The 20,864-nt window shown below is 50.6% G+C and overlaps 1 protein-coding gene and 2 long non-coding RNA genes across 4 annotated transcripts; 2 read left to right on the top strand and 1 right to left on the bottom strand.

Moving 5' to 3' along the window:
- Window positions 1-318: 318 nt before the first annotated feature.
- Window positions 319-11,003, bottom strand: RHOG (ras homolog family member G). 2 transcript variants are annotated; one of them, XM_036119381.2, is made up of 2 exons: window positions 10,903-11,003; window positions 319-1,559 (listed from the first exon to the last, which is right to left on the bottom strand). In XM_036119381.2, the coding sequence occupies exon 2, from the start codon at window positions 1,488-1,490 to the stop codon at window positions 915-917; it is 576 nt and encodes a 191-aa protein (XP_035975274.1). In that variant the 5' UTR covers window positions 1,491-1,559; window positions 10,903-11,003; the 3' UTR covers window positions 319-914. The 2 variants fall into 2 exon arrangements, with proteins under 2 accessions (XP_035975274.1, XP_077914606.1); XM_078058480.1 differs by lacking the exon at window positions 10,903-11,003 and adding an exon at window positions 10,360-10,476.
- On the top strand, window positions 6,615-10,469 carry LOC118552763 (uncharacterized). The gene is made up of 3 exons (XR_004925683.2): window positions 6,615-6,864; window positions 9,248-9,342; window positions 10,262-10,469. It is a non-coding gene; the product is annotated as an uncharacterized LOC118552763 (long non-coding RNA).
- Window positions 11,004-11,032: 29 nt separating the features above from the next.
- Window positions 11,033-11,996, top strand: LOC118552762 (uncharacterized). The gene is made up of 2 exons (XR_004925682.2): window positions 11,033-11,184; window positions 11,847-11,996. It is a non-coding gene; the product is annotated as an uncharacterized LOC118552762 (long non-coding RNA).
- The last annotated feature ends 8,868 nt before the right edge of the window (window positions 11,997-20,864 follow it).

Raw genomic sequence — 20,864 nt, 5'->3', positions numbered from 1 at the left:
ATGCGTGACTGTGAGCACCTGCCTATAGGCTTGTGGCTCTCAGCTTCTCCCTTTCTGAGCCTTAGATGCATTTTTTCCTTAGGCTTTGCATCCCAGTCCACTACAGAATCAGTGGCTGGGCCCCAGTGCAAGACTGGCCCCTCCAAGGGAGCCCAGAGCTTTGTTAGGGAAATTGGGGGGTAGGGGGACCACAATGAAGCCTATTGTCTCCTGTCCCCTTTTACAGGAAACAAAAGGCTCCCAGTCTCTGGGGAGCCCTAGCCCATGCCCATCCCCTGCCCAACCCCCAATGCCTAGTACACAGGGAGGAGCCAGGGCTACTGGAGACAGGAGGTTTTATTGATACTGATGGGGGTAGGAAAGGCCCCCAGGAGCCTGGGGAAGAGGGGGCTGAGTCAGTCAGCAGATGCATAAGGCCTGGGCACATGGGGGTAGGTTAGGGCACATTCATCTTCTCAGGATTCTGTGGCTCCTCCTTTGGGGAAGGGAGAGAGCATCTTGAGGGGGAAGCAATTCAAAGAGCAGCGAGGGAGAGGTTAGGGACAGCTGAGAGCTCCTAACCTGAGAGAAGGCACCACAACAGGCAGCAACATCTGTGTGGGAAGCTGGATCAACTGGTCAGTAGGGGCGATGGGGGAGGGGCACTTGGGTTGGCTTCTTGGGGAGGGGTCCAACCTTGGCCTGGGGGAGCTCTCAGGAATACCTGGTGTTCCCAAGCAGAGCGGGGCAGAGCCCAAAGCCCCTTTCCCTGTGGGCCTCATTAAGGAGAACTAGGCATTCAGAGAAAAGGGCATTCAGGGAGCCCCCTGGCAAGGGGTGCCAGAGTTAGTCCTTAAGGCACAGCTGGGGGCAGACAAGGCGCCAAGGCACAACTGGTGGGGGGGCAGGGGCAGCCTCCAAGCTGAGTGCCAGGGTCACAAGAGGACACAGGACCGCCCACGCTTGACGGGCGTGGGGTTGAGCACAGCCCGGACAGCCTCAGCGAACACTTCCTTGACGCCGTCCTGCTGCAGGGCCGAGCACTCGAGGTAGCGCACAGCGTGGATCTGCTTGGCCAGGGCCTGGCCCTGCTGCGGTGTGATGGGGGCCTGGCCCTGCTCCTTAAGGCGCCGCAGGGTGTCAGGCTGGGCTCTCAGGTCCTTCTTGGTGCCCACCAGGAGGATGGGCACGTCGGGGCAGTGGTGGCACACCTCCGGATGCCACTTGTGCCGCACATTCTCGTAGGAGGGCGGGCTGGCAATGGAGAAGCAGATGACAAAGACGTTGGTCTGAGGGTAGGAGAGCGTGCGCAGTCGGTCGTACTCCTCCTGGCCCGCTGTGTCCCACAGGTTCAGGTTCACGGTGCGCCCATCCACTGCGCTCTGCGCGCTGTAATTGTCGAACACTGTGGGGATGTACTCCTTGGGGAAGGCGTTGGTTGTGTAGCAGATGAGCAGGCACGTCTTGCCCACAGCCCCGTCGCCCACTACCACACACTTGATGCTCTGCATCGTGAGTGCAGCTGCGGCAGTGGAGGCAAAGGCCTCCTTCCCCGTCTGGGCCCCTCCGGATGCAGTGACCTGTGGACAGATCGAAGGGACACGCATGGTTAGGGAGGCCTCTACCTGCTGGGGAGAAAGAATGGGAGCACACGGGGGGAAACCAGCTCCTGTTCTCTTAACCTGACACCATCCTGCAATCCCATGAAGACAGATCTCCGAGACAGCGAGACACATGATGAGAGAGAGGCCCTGAGACCAAGCCAGGATGCTCAGGTGTAGGGAGGACGGCAGTATAACGTGTAATGTGTTATGTGAGGCAAACAAGTGCTGGTACCAGACTGAATAAGGTCAAATCCTGGTTCTTCTATTTCCTACCTGGGTGACCCCGGACAAATTACTTAACCTCTGTATGCCTCAGTATTCTTATCTGTAATAATGAGAGTAAAATGCTCCCTACCTCACTGGGCTGTTGTAAGGATTATGTAAATTAACACATCCAAGGCATTTAGAACAGTACCTTGGGTCATAATAAGTATTCGGTAAGTATTAGCTACTTTCTTTTTCCCTCCAGGCAGTACAGACACAAAAAGTGAGGTATGTAAGTAGGGGGTCTACCAGATCCTCTACCAGATAGGGACCCCTCCCACTGAGTAGCCTGGAGACAGGTTCTGGCGCACAGCAGCTGTCCCAGGTCACTCTGAGATGTAACCATGGTAGGGCTTCTACCAACTCAGGGCCCACCCTGCCCAGTGCACTGATGTTTTAACTCCAAACCTGACCTCTTGGCTACTAAGTACAAACCAAAAGGCACAAAGAGAAACCTGCTAAGGAGCAAAATTCTCTAGATAGCTGCCCTATCTCAATCCAGGGTGCTTGAGGGATGGGGAGAAGGCGGGAGAGCTGACCTCATAACTCTTGTAAGCACAGTAAACCCTATCTCACAACTCAGTGCAGGAGAATACTGGAGATTGAGCCAGGGCTGGGATTTGGTCTGGAGTCTGGTATATAATGATGAGAGAGGCAAAGGCTATGGCTCCCAGACATTAGCATCTTCTCTCAAAGCCCTTGGTGGGGTAGGGTAGATCCTCCAAGCCCAGCCAAGAGGGATGGGCAGAAGAGGAAAACAAACATTTGATTTGCCCCTTCACGTTCCATCCTTTCACATCCATGTGCCTCTGAAAAATTTCGGAAGCTTCCAGACTCTTGGATAGAGAACATAGTGCCATTAAAGCACCATCACTGAGAATCCATGCTGAAGTCAGACTGGCCAGGGATTCTAATCCTAGTTCCACCAACCAGTTATGTTTGATCTTGGGCAACATATTTAAGTTTCCTGAGTCTCAAGTTTCTCATCTGTAAAATGGGAATAATCTTGTCTATTGTGTTAGAATTGCCAAGAGTATGAAATGAGCAAACATGAAGAAAGTGTTTGGCATGAGGTGTGGCACACAGGAAGTGCCAAATAAATAGGCTGCTGTAATTATTAGTGGGGTAAGTATAAGAGAAGTCCCAGCTCCAGCCATCACCCTGATCCCCTCTGCAGTTCACAGCGCTTTGGGGTGAGGAACTGCTCTTCTGAGTTCTGGAACAGAGCAGAGCTTCCGGAAACCCTGTGATTATTTATACTGCTGTGGCAAGATTCCTCCTCTCCTTGGCTACTTCCTCTCAGCCATGGGGGACTTTTTCTGGCCAGTATGTGACTTCCTTTCCCTGACTCTCTCCCACAATCAGGTCCCTACTCCGTGGGAGGAGACAGCCCTGTTTTAGACACATGGGATCTCTAAGCATCCCTTGTTCCACCCAAGCACCATCACTGCTGTCCCATTTTCCCCATTTCACTTTATACAAACTATACCCTCGTCTGAGAACCCCATACACGCCCCCCCCACAGTTGGACCTTTCAATCATTGGTTCAGAAGCCTCAAAAATCAAACGGAGGGAGGGGGAAGGAATCCCCCATTGGAAACAGAAACAGAATTCTGGGGGTTTGGGATTTGCACAGGACCCAGGGATGGCCCCAGCTCCCTCCCAGGTCCCCACTTCCTCTGGGACCAGCTTGGAGTGAAATGGTTTCACTCTCTTAAGGTTGCCTCTCTGGGCATTAAAAATATTTCCATCTTATTTGCATGAATAAGTATATGTTCAATCTCAGGAAAGAAGATAGAGAACCTTGGGAACAGGCTGGGAAGGAAATAAGGGTCCCCTAGGGCAGTGGAGGGAACCTCAGACTGGAAGTCAAGAGACCTAACCTAAGTCTTTGCCCCAGCTCTGCTCTGCTGCTGATTCACTGCAACCAAGCATGAGGCACTTATCCTCTCTGGGCCTCAGTTTCCCGATCCATGAAATGGGGAGAAAAATGCCTGTGACAACGGCACTAGGTAGATGAAATGAGACATCAAAAGCCCTGGGAGCAGGGGATAGGATGATGGGGGCAGGAAAGTCCCCCAGGTTGGGGTGGGAGGGCAGAGTCAGGAAATGCATAAGGCCTGGGCACACTGGGGTAAGTTGGAGCACATTCATTCTCAGGATTCTGTGACTCCTTCCCCGGGAAAGGAGCAACCAGTTTTTTGGGGGTGGGGGAAAAGAGCCATTGCTTGTGTCCACAGGATTATCTGGGAGACACCGGCATTTTGAGAGGACTCCTGGACTTGTAAATCTTCAGTTCCACACAGAGCAGGGGAGTGGGTATGGCAGTGTGAGTGGGAACTCTTCCCCTGCAAGCCCAACCCTGGGCTGGCCCTGGCAGGAAGGCGAGGAGGGAACTCTCTGGCCAGCAGTCACAAGGCCCAAGAGGCTGGAAGTATAGCAGGCTCCAGGCAGCTCTCTAGGGAGGGGTTATCAACCAGCAATCAGTAAATCGGCCCTCAAAGAAGCTGGGAGGGACGGGGTAGCTTCCGGGCTGGCAAGGGAATAGGGACTGACACCGGAAAAGGATCATGAGTGAGGTAGTGTCCAGAAACAGGGCAAAGCAGCAGCAGTGTAGATTGAGCCAGGAGCACTAGATACCTGAATCTGACCTCTGGGGCTCACCTGCTGACTCTGCCCCTTGATCAAAAACCCTCACAAGGTACAACCTTTCCTAGGTCACGTGATGTTGTGACTTGATCCTTATGACTACCTACTGGTAATATTCCTAATTTACTGATTAGCAAGCAAACTCAGGGCAGTTAAAGTAACCCAACATCACACAGTTAGTTAGTCTGGAAGTCAGGACATAAACCCCGGTTTTGTGATCCAAAATCCCATGTTTTCCTCAAGGTGTCACACAGCCTCCAAGTCCCCCCCCCCCGACCAGCTGTCTTAGAGACCACAAGCAAGTAAGTCACTTCCCTCCCTGGAGCCTCAGTTTCTTCATCTGTACAACAGGAATGGTAACACTTGCCCTCCCTGCCTCAAAGGGCAGCAGTGAGGATCCCTAAGCATGGGAATGAGTGCACTTTGTAAACTGGGAAGTGCTGTGCACCCGAGAGGTTCCAAAAGCAATGCCTTTCATCCCAAGAGGCAGAAGGCACTGAGTATGCAGGTGTCTGAGTGGCGGCATCAGCCCAATTCTCCCCACTCAGGTCTAGCTCAGACTTTTATCCTCTCTCCCAGGACAACTCTTTTCTCTGAAATCCTACGGCCTGAGCCGGGTCAATTAAGTTCCCACAGCTCCTTTAAGGAGGGCACGTGCTAGAAGGTGAGGTCTAACCTGTGCCACATAAGGGACACTACCAGCTTGACGTGGCTCCCACAAGGAGCACAACTCATGTGGGGCTAATGTCTGAGTGTGGTTTCTGGAGCCCAGCTTGCACCCTGTGGGACCTGGTCTTGGGGTGGGGCCCAGGCAGGCCCAGAATGGGGGAGGGAAAGGAAGCAGCAGATTGCCTGATTGCCAGATCTTGGTGGCCGTTAGAGCAGGGGAAGTGTCCCAACTGGGAGTGGGGGAGGGGAGGAATGGGCTGTAAGAAATGGGGGAGTGTGGGGGCAATGGGAACTTACTGCAGCCTTCTAACCTGCCTCCCTGGCACGGGGCTCCCCTTCTACAGCCCTACCTGAAACTCATTCGAACTACAATCTGTCTGTGGGCATTCTGTTCCTGAGCTCTGGCCACACCACCCTGATCCTCTACACACAGCCTCCACATACTCTTCCCCAAAACACATCAAGCAGCAATATTTCCTGTCCCTATGGGAATCCAGCATTTCTTCCCCATTTCCATCCTCCAACCCGTCCTTACTCCTGTGTGTACCCCTAACCTTGGGCCTGCAGAGCCAGGCACTCTTGCCACTTCCTCCAGGAAAGTTTCTGTAAATCACCCAAATCCAAATGACTTATCCCATCCCAGGTCTGGTCTCAGTTTCCCTCACAGGTATGTTCTAACTTGCATCACATGGAGGCTGACCTGAACCTTATCTCTTGTCACTAGACTGGGAGGGTCTAGAGGGCAAGGTCCTCGCAGATCTATCTCCCTAAGCTGAGCACAGCACACAGTGGCTGTCAGTAAATAACTGAATGGACTCAATCCATCCCTCGGGTCTTTGCACATGGGAGTTCCTCTTCCTAGAATTCTGTTTCCTCGCCTCAGAGCCTCCCAGTCCTGCAGGGTCCAGTTCTGTTCCCCGCTTCTCTAGGACACCAAAGCAACCCCCTCTCCTGCCCTACCTTCCCCAGCACTGTCTGAACTATTTATTCACTGCACTGAACTGGATGCCTCATGAGGAGGGAAGTCTGTCCCGCTTACTTCCAGAAGCCCAGCAGAGGGCTGGGCAAAAGCTGCAGACTGACACACATCTTCTCCCCCATTAATCCAGACTTTGATTCTGGGAACAAGGAAGAGCCTCCATGCCCAGGAGACCTAAGACAAGGGTAACCAACTTCCTCCTTCCTCTGTGGAGTACAATTTAGAGTAATGAACACACAGGCTAGATTGTCCTGTCCTCAGATGGAAGGGTGAGAGGAGGGGAATGCAGGCATAGCTAGCCCAGAGGTGATGAGAAAGATGGGTAGGAAAAGTCATCCTGATAAGGCTAAGAACTGGTAACATCAGAAGACCGTTGGTCAAGGATGGGGTGAGGGTCAGGGTTTGTATTGGAAATGGCTTCAGAAGCTCTGCAAGTCTGTTTGTTTTGAAGGAGAGGTGGAGAGGTGATATGAAAAGGCTCAAAGGGGCTGCAGCTGGGCTAGGAGGAGGAAGCTGGGGGAGACATGAGGTCAGTGTGGGGCTGGGACCAGGCCAAGGGCTGAGTCTCTCTCATTCTTCCCCTTCTCCCCATCAGCAGGGACAGAACCCAAGACAGCCTAGTTCCCAGCCTTAAAAAAAAAAAAAAGTATGCTGAAGAACTCTCCACTTCTTGCTATTCTCCACCCTTCACCCCCTGCAGAGGATCCTGCACTGCAGCAGGTAGGGTAAGAGGCAAAGAGAGTTGACTCCACCTGGTAGGGACTGGAAGGAGGACAGGTGTAGCTGGGAAGGCACTGGGGGTGCTGGGACCCTTTCACTAAAGTCCCAGTCCCTTCCTTCTCTCACCATCCCAGGACCTTGGGTGCTCCACAAAGGGTGAGCCCCAGGGCCAGGGCAGCTCTGGCTGGGGGAGCTAAGGAGGCTGCCCCTCCCCCACCAGGCAGCACAGAGGAAGGCTCCAACACTTGCTTCCTCCTCCCTTCCTCCTCCCCGCCTAACAGCAGCTCAGCAGTCCCCGGGCCCCATGAAAGGCCTGTGAAGTGGCACTTCCTTTGCCTTTGCTCATTTCACACGATGCTGTACAGAAATGCCATCCTCCCAATCCCGCCTCCCCCACCTGAAAATACCCACAGAGAGACCCAGGGCCGCCCTATCCCTTCAGCCCCGCCCCAGCTCTGAGGGGGTTTCCACAAGGGAAAAATACATCAGGGAGGAAACTCCGGCACCAATTTTCCACTGTCAGTGGGGCAGAGCTGGAACAGGGCAGAGGGTACTCCCCCATATTGCTGCCCCCCCCAAGGGATAATCCCCAATACTCTGCCTAATTCTCTTCTCTCAACCTGTAAGAATCCTTGTGCTTTGGGGGAAAGGAGCCACTGGTCCCATCCCTGGACAGATACGCAGAGACTACTGAGGCCTGTCAGATCAAGGCTGACATGAGACAGCAGGGCCCAGAGTGGGGCGTACTGCTATAAGGAGCTTCTTAGGGGAAGGGGAGTTAGAGCTCCCAGTATTCTCTATGTTCACTGGGGGTATTAACAGGCAACTCCCTAATGTTGGAAGTCAGCGACAAGAGACAAAGTTGACCAAGCTTATACAGATTTGGGAGCAAATCCAGGACAAGGACCTGGGGCTCCTAACCTCCAGCCTGATGTCACTTCCACAAAGGAAAAGGTGAAGACTGTTACTCTGGCCTGGGAATGGGCCCATGTTTCTGGCCTCATTTAGGATGACCCAACAATGGTTTTATTCCTTCAGGAAATGGGCCAAAGGGATCAGGTTGATGCCTGAACCCTTTTTGCTTCCAAGTTCCCTGGCTCTCATGTCTAGCCAACACTAGGCTAGCCATGATCTAGAACTGACATTACTGGGCAGACAGCCACCCTCACCGGCCGCAACTGAGGAGCTCCTCCTGTAAGCTCTAGCTCCTGGGGAGATGTCCTCCGCCCATGACATGAGGACAAAAGAGGAAGCTAGACCCTAGACAGGAAAACCAATCTGTTCTGGGGAGGTGGCCCAGGCTTTGTCTTTGGTTTCCCTCCTCACAGACCCCTACAAGCCTCACCACTAATGGGTCTATACTGTATATGGAGGGAGAGGTCTTCATTCTGGGCCCAGGCCCTTCTTCCCAGCTGTCTCATTACAGCGACAACTTCTGGTATCTTCCTGCTATGACCTCCTAAAAGCTCACATCAGCCACCTCATCCGACCTAACACATTTGGCCAGAAACAACTCTCCATATCCTAGATTCCCAACCAGGTTCTGTGACAATCTCACATCAGCCATTTCTTCCTAAAATAAGTACTAGTTTAGCAGGTAGGGAGTCAGAACTCCTGGATGTTTTTTTAATGAGCCATGATACTGAAAAAGCGTCTTGCATGCACATCCTTCTCTGAGCTGGAATTTTTTGCAGGTTCCAGAATTTCCTCCTGGAGTAGAACCCCCTATACCTCCCAGAATGACAGTTGGAGATACGGGTGGGTGGAAGAAGGGACAATTCATGGGAGAAGGACAACTGTGACGGGGGAAGGATAGAATGAGGAACCGGATTAGCTCTTAAATCTAGTTGTGCTTGGGAATCCCAAAAAAGTTTCCCTCCACTTCTCTTTTTTTTTTTTCTAATGGAGAGAAATGACTACAGTAGCCTTGAGGAGGTGGAGAGGCAGGATCTCTCAGTGTGCTTCCCAAAGACTTGAGGAAGGAGCTTTAGAACGGGGACAGAAGCTTATAGAGCCAGGCCAGGCTGGACTGAAGTTAAACTCGAGAGAGAAATTCCTGAAACAGAGGGAGTTAGGCTCCTGGATGAGAGGGGGAATATTAATGATGCCTGGAGGCAGAGGGGTCAGCAGGGGGCTTCCTGGTCAACAAGGCCGTGATGCAGCCCAGGGCACGTGGGTTCCCAGCCTGGGCAGGTCCTGTCGGGAAGCAGGGAAGAGGGAGCAGACACCTTCGCCTCACACCCCTCCTCTTTTCCTGAACTGGAACTAAACAGTTAAGACCTAAGTTAGACCAGCGATATAGTCTTCCCTCCAGAATCCTGCCTTTGCCCTCTCCCTTTCCTTCCACCACACCTAGCTGACCTGGTCCCATTCTCCCTAACAGGTGGTGTTGGAACCAGTAAGCACTGGAGTCAGGGGCCTTCAGGCTCTCCCCCAGCCTTCAGACCTAGCCTCTTGGTTAAGCATCCAACGGTTTGGGTGATTTTGATTTCCCATGGCCTCTCTCACCAGTCTTATTCCTGTGTCGCTCTACCCTGACTGCTACAGACTGCTTCCTCCTGCCTAACCACAACCTCACCCACTGCAGGTTCCCATCATTTGGCTGGCTTCCCCTGCTCTGGGCCCTCTCAAGGCTGAGGGCCGTTATTTTGTCTCCAAGAGATAAGGATATAGACACATGGACAATACCATGCAAATACACATAGAGAAAGGTTTTCAGCTCTTTAATCATCTCTTATCACTGGGAGGTTGTAGCCTGTCTCTCTGAGGTAGGGAGATTTGAAAAGGCTCTCAAACTCACCAAAGATCTGGACCCCAAAGCTGGAGATAAATGGCTGAAAGGGAAGGAGACAGAGAAAGAGATCGAGAGGAGCAAGGGAAGGTGGAAGAAGCAAGAGAGTGGATATGTGTTTGGGAGCGAGAAGCTGGGGGGGGGGGAAATGCAGGGAACAGAGGTGGACAGAGGGGCAGGGCAGGTGACAAGACAGGGCCTAGGCATGACCGTATTTGGGTGAAAGACTCAGAGGATGCAAGAAGAGGGTGATGGAGAGTTTGTGGATAGGGTCTGAAGAAGGAATGGAGGAAGAGAAATTAGAATTCAGGGACTAACGATGGGGTGGGGAGGGGGGAATAGGAGATGCTCCCAATCATTTCCCAAGGCCAGAGCCCCTGCTGCCTCCCAGAAGCTCTTTTCTATCTCCTCAAAATAGTCCTGCTCTCAGTGATGCCATCTTGTCAGGGACCACCACTATCTCTGAATGAGAGTCATTCCATCTCTAGTCACGGGACAAGACCAGGTCCTCTCCTTCCTCAGTTTACCCCCAAAAGAGCAAGGCCAGGCTCCGGTCAGCTAGGCACAGAGATGTTTGCTAACTAAATATCTGTTGCTTCATTCCAGGGATGAAGAGGTTGGGCGTGAGAAAAAAAGGCATACAGAGAGCGGGATTGGGGCTGGCGGGGCTCCCCCCTCCCTGCCCTCCTCTGAGTGCACAGGACCTTGGACTGCAGCCTGCGAATGTGGGTCCGGATTGGCACCGATCTTCCAGGGAGGGAGCTCTTTTTCTGCAGTCTAGGGCTTCCCAGGCCACAGACACCGTCCACCTCCAACCTCCCAAATGTCACAACTGCCGGAGTGAAGGGAGAGCGCCTTTTCCAGCCCAGAGGGCCCCCTTCCTTCACACACTTCGGAACCCCCCCAACTTCTGAGGTCACCCCACCCCTGAGTCCCATCTCCCCCCTCTGAGCTCTTCCACTTCGGAGACTTTTCTCTCGGAGCGGGAGACCCTCCCACCTCAGCGGTCCCTCGCGGCTCCCTCCCTCGGTACAGAAACCCACCCTCCCAGAACTGCCGCCGGCTCGCAGTGGCCGGCTCCCCGCCCCGCCCGCCCGGCCGCGCCCGCCCAACTTGCCCTGAGCAGAGAAGCTCCCGCCCGCGGCCTCCCGCAAGCAAACTTCCCCGGCCCGCGCCGGCGCGCAGTCCCCGCCGGCCGGGCTCCCCTCCCCCGGACCCCCAGTCCGCCGGCAGGCGTCGGGCCTCACCTGGTGCCCTCCCCGCCGCGGGGGAGCTGGGGGCGGCGGCAGCGGCTCGGGGCTCGAGAAGGAAGTGAGAGCGGGAGGCCGGAGGAAGTGGGGGGGGCGGGCCGGCCGGGGCGGGGCGCGGGGGCGGGTCGGGGCGGGGCCCGACCAGGAAGTGCGAGGGGCCTGGGCCCCCCGCCCGGGTCTCCGCTCCCCACCCCTCCCGCCTGCCCAGCCCCGGGCCGGGACTTGGGCTCCCTTACCCCAGCCCTCTGCCTCCGAGGCCCTTAAGTCAGGCCTCCTAAGGTCAGTTCTCCTCGTCTTCTCCTTGCCACCCCAACCCCAGTAGAGGCCCTAGCCTGGGCGCTAGGCTTTTGTCCCCCTCCCCGTATCTCGCCCCCACCAACCCCCGCGGGAAGATGCTGAGAACAGGCGCCCCAAGGCTGGGTGCCTCCAGCAAGCCCAGGGATCGAGCGCTGGCCAAGGCTGGGGGTTGGCCAGAGTGGGTCCGACTGGGGCAGTCCCCACCCCTGCCCCGAGCCCCAGGGGAGTGCGGAGTGGTGGTGATTCAGCAGTGGGAAGGCCCCAGACCCCTGGGGAGGGTGCGGAGACTGGGGGAAGGGGAGCTGGCGTCAGCACCCGGGGAAAGACAAGATCAGCAGAGGCGCCGGCGGAGCCGCGGGCCCCAAAAACAGGATGTCGTGTCGTCGTTCCGCAACCGGCTGCTCGGTGCGCCCGGGCTCTGGGGAGGGGGCGGGGCGGGCGCAGGACGTATGGCTCCCCTCGCCTGCTCTTCTCGTCGGGGCGCGCAACTGCTTAGAGCTGCAGGGCCGCACCCAGGCCCGAGATCCTGCCGGCGCCCTGGGGACCAAGGGGTGGGCGGGCTCGTGGGCGCCCTCTGGTGCTTCTGCACCCAGGTCTTGCGCGTGGAGCTCTGACTCCAGAATGGATATCCTTCCTTCCTTCAGCACAAACTTTCTGAGCGCCTACTACGTGCACAGCTCCGTGCTGGGTGCTGTGGAGGAAAACTGAGAGGCGTTTAAGACAGGCTCCCTGTCACCAAGAGGCTTTCCAGATAAAGAAGACGAACAACTCCGAGAATAAATAGCTTAACCTTTCAGAGCCTCCGTTCTATCTTTGGTAAAATAGGATAACCTCTCCTTCATCCTATAGTTGTGGAGATAACATGAGAATGGATGTAAAAGGCGTGCTGTCAATGCCTGGCTCAAAATAAACATTCAACAAATGCCTTTAAAGAACAATCATGCTATAAGAACGAGTTTCCTAAACACAACATGCCTGCCCACGGACCTTTGGGTCTTTGCTGATTCTATTCCCTCGGCCTTGCCTTCTTTCCTGTATTGATTGCCAGGCGAAATCCACTCAGACTTTCACAATTTGGCCCGAATGGATACGCCCTCCCTGGCTGCCATCATCCCTCCTCCTACAACACAGGTGCACACACACCCCACCCACCTCTGCCAAGCAGTTGATAGTCTCTCCCAGTGCTGTCTAGTGCAAATAATGTAAGCCACATATGTAACTTAAAATCTTCTAGTGATGACATTTTTAAAAAAGTAAAAAGAAGGGGCGCCTGGGTAGCTCAGATGGTTAAGCGTCTGCCTTCGGCTCAGGTCATGATCCCAGGGTCCTGGAATCAAGTCCCACATGGGGCTCCCTGCTCGGAGGGAAGCCTGCTTCTCCCTCTCCCACTGCCCCTGCTTGTGTTCCTGCTCTTGCTATCTCTCTCTCTCTTTGTCAAATAAATAAATAAATAATCTTAAAAAAAAAAAAAGGAAAAAGAAACAGGTAAAAATAATTTTAATGATATGTTTTACTTAGCCCAATATATCAAAAATATTATCATTCAGCCTATAACCAATATAAAAATTATTGACTATACAAATGAATAGGATATTTTCATTCTTTTTTTGTACTAAGGCTTTGAAATCTGGTACGTGTTTTACACTCACAGTACGTCTGAATTTTGGCTAGACATATTTCCTATGTGCTCAACAGGACATACAGCTGGGGGTAAGATATAGGACAACGAAGGAGAGCCTCTGTCAGATTCAGGCTGGTAGATGACTGAGTAGGTGTATTCATTCTCTATAAGCCTTCTGGGGAAGCTTGTCCTGATCCTCCTAGGTGGAGTTTGGGTCTGTCTCCTCCCTCCCGGTAGCAGTTGGGATAGACTCCTCTGTGTGGAGAAGAGGAGAGCAGGAAAGACAAAAGGAAAATCTGATTCCCCTCTATACCTTACTGGGAGCACATGGCTGGTGCTTGGTGTTTGCTGATGAAGAAAGGATTGTGAGTTTCCATAAAAGACAGGGTTCAGTGGAGGACTACATACTAAAGCAGCTTCTATGAAGCCACTAAAAATTATGTCCCAGAACAAAGGTTTTTGAGCTGAGTTCCTAGAGTTCCCTTCCCAGAACTTGAAGGCGGGAAAATAGTGGGGCTCTGGCCTCCCTTCCCTTCAACCAGAGTTAGTTTACTTTTATCTGATTTATATACTAGTGTTCTGGATAAAGAGTTTCTTTTTTTTTTTTTTTTTTAAGATTTATTTATTTATTTGAGAGAGAGAGAAAGCGAACATGAGGGGAAGGGACAGAGGGAGAGGACAGACAATCCCAAGCAAACTCTGCACTGAGCACAGAGCCTGAGATCATGACTCTAGCCAAGAGTCGGGGCCTCAACTGACTGCGCCCCCCAGGTGCCCCAAGAGCTTATTTTTTTAAAGTTTCCTGCAAAAAATATTCAAAAATCAAATTTAGAAGCATAGTGGTAAGAAGAGGGTACACATAACACGCAGTAAACCAAAAGGCTGGATTGGCAGCCTAGGGTCAGACCGAATTTCCAGAGCCCTTGGTCATCGGCATGCCTGGCCCTGGTTCAGCTTGCTTAAGTGGGAGAGCCTGACTTGACCTTGAGGATTTCATGATCTGGTGGGATATGGGGCTGCTGCATATGAAAATACCGGAGGAAGAAGAAAGAGCCCTGCGCTGCGCTTCAGAGGGCCTGAAGTAGACTGGCTACTGAGACCTTAGGCTAGGCCTCACCCTTCTCTGGGTCTCAGCCTCCTCCAGTGGAAAACAAGGGGTTAAATCAGATGATGCTTTTGAGCTCTGACTTTCTATGATACACTCTTTAGAATAATAATTAAGTAATTAAGGCTTATGCGTGTAGCTTATTGCTCATAGTTCTTTAATACCATTTAGGTCATCTTGCTTTGTGTTCTAGTTAATTGTATCTGTGCCTAATGTCTGTCTCCCCCACTGACTATAAGTCCTTTGAGGTTGTGTCTGATTCATCTTTGTGTTCACCCACTGGGCCCGGCACAGGCAGGCCTCAGCACCCATTTGTCTTCAGTATACATCTGTGGAAGAAAATTGCAGTAATAAAGCACTGACCTGGGTAGAACCTTTAGAGGCCAGATGACTTAGAGCCACTTTTAGGGCACAGATATAGGATGGGCCAATAAGGCCACAGGAGTGGGAGACAGGTAATGGGGTGGGAGTGTCTGCAAAGGTTTCTTGGAGGAGGAGGATGCTTAGCTGAAGAGTATAGGAAGAGGGCACAGGCCCCATAGGGCTGTTTCTTCTTCCTACTCTCTCACTTGCTTTCCCTGAATAGGTGAGCTCTTGGTAGGTGGTGTATGTTTGTGCTCACAAGCAGCTGAGAAGCAAGCACACAGGCTGGGACATTCAGAAGAGAGACAATATATGAAAGTACCCGGTGGGGGGTAAAACAGAGAGATCATAGACAGTTCTGAAGCCAGACAGTCCAGGATTCAAATCCTAGTTGTACCACTTTCGTAGCGGCCTTTGACAAGTCACATGAACTCTCTCATTCATTCCTTGAACTCCTATTTATTGAAAACCTTCTCTGGGCTAGGTATAATGTCACATGTTAATGACGCAGTGGTGAAAACATAGATAAGTCCCTATTCTGATGTAACTAGCAAGGGAGATAGATCTTAAAGAGGTGATTATGTGCTGTAAGAGCATAGAACAGAGCTATTTATTTCCATTTTTAAATGGGAATGACAATACTACATGCTTCGTGGGATTGTGAGGATTAAATGAGAGAATGCAAGTAGAATGCCTAGCAGATTGCCCAGGGTACAACAAACATTAATTTCTCTATATGTCCATGACTTGGTTCCCCTAAAAGAGCAGGGCGGAGACAGAAAGGAGGAGGAAAAAAAGCCTTGAAATGATTTCACCTCTGCCCTGGTGTCTTCCAAACAGGTCTTCCCAGCCTAGTCTGTATGAGCACGGTCCCCTATAGCTCACCAGGGGCTCACAAGGGTCTTCTGCTCAGTCTCAGTCTCAGCCTCTTCAGACTAACCCTAAATCTGAGTTTTCCTTTGTCTCTGATGGGGCTTCTCTTGATTCCCTGGTGTTCTCTCTCTCAGCCTGCCTTAGGAGAAGTAGGAGTCTCCCCTTCGTTACTGTTCTTTATTGCTACCCCCAAAGACAAGCCTGATGTCCCATTTCATGACATGGGAAGATGATGAGCAAGACAGGAGATAACAAAAAGAACAAACGGGAAGTGACAAATGAAACAGAGTTCTAGAGTTGCGTCCTCTGATCCACCGTTCCTGATTCCCTCTGAGGAACTAACTAGATGGGGGGAGGAAGGGCGAGGGCCTGGCCTTATCTTCTAGGAGGGTCCCTCCTCCCAGGCTGGTGGAACAATAGTTGCCCTGTTTGCCTCCAGGGCACCTTTGCATCTTTGAGGTTTTCCAAACTGGGTGGTACCCACCTCATTTGGCATAATCCCCTCTGGGAATTCCTCCTTCTTCAGCCCTGGTGTGACCCAGGAACAATTCAGTTTGTGTGGTCAGACCACAGTGCCAACATGTGAATCTAGGCAATCTAATTCCAGAACCCCTCCCCCTCACCCCAGTAGTGTGCCTCTGCACACCCTCTGATTGCTTTAGGCAGTTACTTGCTCCTCCTCTGTTTTCCCGCACCTGACCCTGTACCAATTCCTCTCGAGACATTATCAACAAGTACTAATTACTGTTCATATAGAGAGTTCCCTTCAAAACTGAGCTCTTTGAGGATAGGAACTGGGTTGTTATGAACAGGTGCTCAGTATGTTAAATCAATAAATGAACATTGGTACTAAGATCCTAGACCTGATTTTGGAAGAGGAGGTGATTTTCTTTGTGAAACTAGTATGGGAAGAATTGCTAGAAGCCAAAATCTCTTTACTCACTCCTACCCAGCCAGACCCTGGGCAGTTTCTCAGTGATAGCTGTACTTGCCATTTTTGGACACCAGGGGGCGCCACTGATAACACAAATCCCCAAACTCGGGGATTCTAAACTAAACTTTTGTGAGCAGATGTAGGACTCTTTATGGCACTTCTACTGAAGATACTGTCATTTTCCAAATGAAAGCTATGGGTAACCAGAAACCCTGTGGTGTCGATGAATGACAGCTAGAGACATGACAGCCAGTTCATAGAGAACACACATCATTCATTCACACACTTTTATTGAGTACCAGGTTTGTACCTGGTCAAGTCCTAGCCTGGGAGAGTATGAAGATGAATGAAGTTCAATCCCTGATGAACCCAGAAGCTAATAGGGAAGACAGATACTTATGAGATAATCATAATCCAGTTGTATAAGTACTCTAAGTTATAGCAGAAGACTGGAGACACAGGGCAAGTTGGGCAAGTCAGGCAAGGTGGCAAAGGAAGGAAGGGGTAAGTTTTGAGCTGGATCTTTTCTTTTCTTTTTTTTTTTTTTGACTAATCACAACTTTTGGTTCATGCTATGCTGTCATCATTGGTCAAGGCATGGATGCTTTTCTTTCACTGGAGCTGAGACTTACAGGATAGAGAGAAAATTCCAAAGGAGAGAGCTTGGTGTTGTGGCCTTAGCCTTAGTTTCTTTATCTATAATGAGTATAGCCTCTGTCTTACCTAGCAGAGCTCTTGTGAATGAGAGAGAAGATGTTTGATGTGAAAGCTCGGGCAAAGAGTGGAATAGAGGCACGAGAATTGTTAGTCCAATTTGATTTAACCAACATCTGCAGAATATCAGGAGCAAGGCCCTGAGAGCAATTCAAGGGAGATACACCTGGTGTACGGTAAAGGCTTGGTGTATAGGTTTAAAAAAGACAGATGGGAAAAAAAAAAGCTCTCTGTTTCCTCTTGACACTCACAATGTGATGAGGGGTTCTTGCAGAGGCTACACTCACATGAGGACCCAACATAGGGACTGTTGAAGTGAGAGTCATAGCTTCAGATCCAGGAAGATTCATGAGGTCTCAGGATTTTCCTGTTTTGTAGAATATTAAAGCCAAACTGAATTTAATAATCTGGCACTTATACATCCTATAGTTGGGGAGACTGAGATCCAGAGGGGAACTGGCTCTTTTTTTTCTAAAGATTTTATTTATTTATTTGAGAGAGAGAGAGTGCATGAGCAAAGGGGAGAGTCAGAGAGAGAGGGAAAAGCAGGCTCCCCTGCTGAGCAGGGAGCCCATTGGGGGCTCATTCCCAGGTTCCTGGGATCAGGACCTGAGCCGAAGGCAGACACTTAACCCACTGAGCCACCCAGGTGCCCTGGGAACTAGTTTTTCTGATGTTAATCATGATTTTGGAGGCAGAGAGAGGAAACCAAATTGTTCCTCCTGTTATCTAGGCCATGGCTTTGGTTCCCAGATACCGTTTATTTTTATTTTTGTTTTAATTGTGGTAAAATACACAGAACATAAAGTTTATCTTCTTCACCATTTTTAAAAAAGATTTTATTTATTTATTTTGAGAGAGAGGAAGAGAGTGAGCATGAACTGGGAGGAGGGGCAGAGGCAGAGGGAGAAGCTGACTCCCCACTGAGCAGGAACCAGACATGGGGCTCATCCCAGGACCCCGGGATCATGACCTGAGCCAAAGCAGACACTTAACCAACTGAGCCACCCAGGCGCCCCTTCTTCGCCATTTTTAAGTGCATAGTTCAGTCATGTTAGGTACATTCACATTGTTTTGCAACCAATCTTTAAATACTGAACTATATCCTTTAAACAATTCCCTATCCTCTCCTGGCAACCACTATCCTACTTTCTGTCTCTCTGAATTTCACTACTTTAGGTACCTCATATAAGTAGAATCATATAGTATTTATCTTTTGTGATCAACTTATTTTACTTAGCAAAATGTCCTCAAAGTTCATGCATGTTGTAGCATGTAGAATTTTCTTCCTTTTTAAGGTGGAATAATATTCCACTGTATGTATATACCACATTTTGTTTATTCATTTGTCTTTCCATTCAGATTCTACCTTTTGGCTATTGTGAACAGTGGTGCTATGAACATGGGTGTACAAATATATCTTTGAGACCCTGTTTCTAAATTTTTTTTTTTTAAGATTTTATTTATTTATTTGACAGAGACAGAGATAGCGAGAGCAGGAACACAAGCAGCAGGAGTGGGAGAGGGAGAGTAGGCTTCCCGCTGAGGAGGGAGCCCGATGTGGGACTCGATCCCAGGACCCTGGGATCATGACCTGAGCCGAAGGCAGACGCTTAACGACTGAGCCACCCAGGCGCCCTGTTTTCAATTTTTTTGAGTGTATACCCAGAAGTGGAATTGCTGGATCATATGCTAATTCTTTTTCTTTCTTTCTTTCTTTCTTTCTTTCTTTTCTTTCTTTCTTTCTTTCTTTCTTTCTTTCTTTCTTTCTTTCTTTCTTTCTTTCTTTCTTTCTTTCTTCCTTCCTTCCTTCCTTCCTTCCTTCCTTCCTTCCTTCCTTCCTTCCTTCCTTCCTTCTTTCTTTCTTCTTTCTTTCTTTCTTTCTTTCTTTCTTTCTTTCTTTCTTTCTTTCTTTCTTTCTTTCTCTTTCTTCTTTCTTCTTAAAATTAAGTAGGCTCCACACCCAATGTGGGGCTTGAACTCAGGACCCTGAGATCAAGGGTTGCATGCTCTACTGACTGAGCCAACCAGGCACCTCATATGCTAATTCTGTTATTAGTTCCCAGCCACCATTTTAGCCTCACAGGAAACACAACATGCTTTGACAGGTTCAAGTTCTTGGTGTGAATTGGTAACAGACCCTCATTTCCTGCCTTCAAGACCCAGGCTTTTTGTATCAAATGGGTTATGCACCCATACTCCCTAAAAAATCATGTGGTAGCTAAGAGAAATAACGCAGTCAAGTTTAAAGGAAGTTAAACATGTTTTACTTTCTTTTTTTCTGGGGTATTCTTTTAGACAAATGAGTGAGTAGGCAAGTTGGCTTAGGTAGAAGCGACAAGCTAGCAATCTGAGTGATTAATTTACACTGCAAATGTGTTTATATGGTCCATACAGGGCTTTTACTGTTATTTATTTATTTTCTTTAAGACTTTTTTTTTTGGTCAGAGAGAGAGAAAGCACAAGCAGGCAGAGGGAGAAGCAGGCTCCCTGCTGAGCAAGGAGCCCAATGTGGGACTCAGTCCCAGGACCCTGGGATCATGACATGAGCCGAAGGGAGACAAGCAACTGACTGAGCCACCTAGGTGTCCTAGGGCTTTTTACTTTTAATTAATTGCTAGTACTAAAAAAGGGGATATGTCATGTAAAAGTCCAGCTTTCCAACTTCTCTTAAAGATGATCCAGCAATACTGAGTCCACCTTCCTGCCTTTTCTCCATTGTGCCATAGTCCCCACCACTCCCTATTATTCACCTACTTCTCTCAATTGTGCTATCTGTCTACCAACTTTGCCATTTGAGCTTAAGGCCCCTGACTCAGAGCATATGTCTAGTAGAACCTAGGTCGGGTGCTCATCTTCTGTTCCGGCCAGTTTCCCAGCACAGAGTTGTTATTCAATAAATATTTTAGTGATCAAATGAATTAACTCATGTCTACCAACTTTTACTGAGCACTTACTTTGTGCTGGGCCTATGGCTGCATCCTCCTTTCTCAAAGATGAATAAGACACAACCCCCTGACCTTTGAAAACTCAATCTTATGGGGTGGAGGGAGGCGGACATCTGTATGGTCTAATTCTGGACCTGAGGCGCTGGTCAGAAATGGGAGTTTCTGAGGAGGAGACCTTGAATTGTATCTGGAAGAAGGAAAGAGCAGCTACACGGGGAGCTGGAGGTAAAGGGGAGAGTGTTTCAGGCAGAAGCAACAGCAGATACAAAGGTGGGGTGGTGAAGGTTCAATGTGTTGGAGGAACTTAAAGAAGGCCAGTGTGCTTAGAGCTTGAGAGTGGGGAAGAGTGGTAGTAGATGACGTTAGAAGTGTATTTTTATATCAACAGCCTAACCCCTAAGCCAGGCAGCTGTTGAGCAAATCCATGTTCCTGGTCTTCAGAGGGCTCGCTCAGAACAGGTAGCTGGCTTAGCACTGTCAGTCAGAGGAGAGACTGCGCCTAATTCCTTCCCCTGCCTCCGGTGCCAAGGGCAGGGTAGGGCACAGAGCAGGTTTTAGTAAAGATCTGCTGACAGCATGCTCGAGAGAGAACAGGAAATGCAGGCTCTGTTGAAGGAGGCCCAGGCGCGGCTCTCTTCATTGGGGCACTCATTCTAAGTCGCCAACACCTCCTCCAAGCGACACAGAGCTGGGCGAGTGAGAGGCAGAGAGGAACTACCCACAAAAACCTCAAAGGGGAGGGGATTTGAGGGGCAGGTGGGAAAACGGGCTGTGACAGTTAAAGGAGGGCATCCGACTTTGCTTGAATGAGGCGGGAAGGGAGTCAGCAGATGGGCAGATGGGGTCCTTTAGCCGAGACTTAAGGGATGTGTAGGGCAATTTTAACTATAGTGTTTTGGACGTTTCATTTTGTTACCTGGCATCATTTCCTCTGAAAACACTCGCAGTCCCGAATGGGTTGCCCCGGGGCGGATCCTTGCTTCACTCCCCAACCCCTCTGCAAAGGGGCAGGGCCTCCCAGGAGCTCGAGTCCGGCCTGCAGCACCCAGATTTGCCCGCCAGGGGCCACTGCGCGCGGGTGACTAAGCGCGCAGGTTCCTAAAC

This window comes from Halichoerus grypus, chromosome 11 (assembly GCF_964656455.1).
Source record: "Halichoerus grypus chromosome 11, mHalGry1.hap1.1, whole genome shotgun sequence".
NCBI lineage: Eukaryota > Metazoa > Chordata > Mammalia > Carnivora > Phocidae > Halichoerus > Halichoerus grypus.
Note: the sequence above shows the minus strand (reverse complement) of the source record. Positions and strands in the feature narration are given on the sequence as shown.

What these genes read in the sequence shown, in the direction of transcription:
- RHOG (XM_036119381.2), bottom strand. Translation starts at nt 1,490, where the DNA reads ATGCAGAGCATCAAGTGTGTGGTAGTGGGCGACGGGGCTGTGGGCAAG.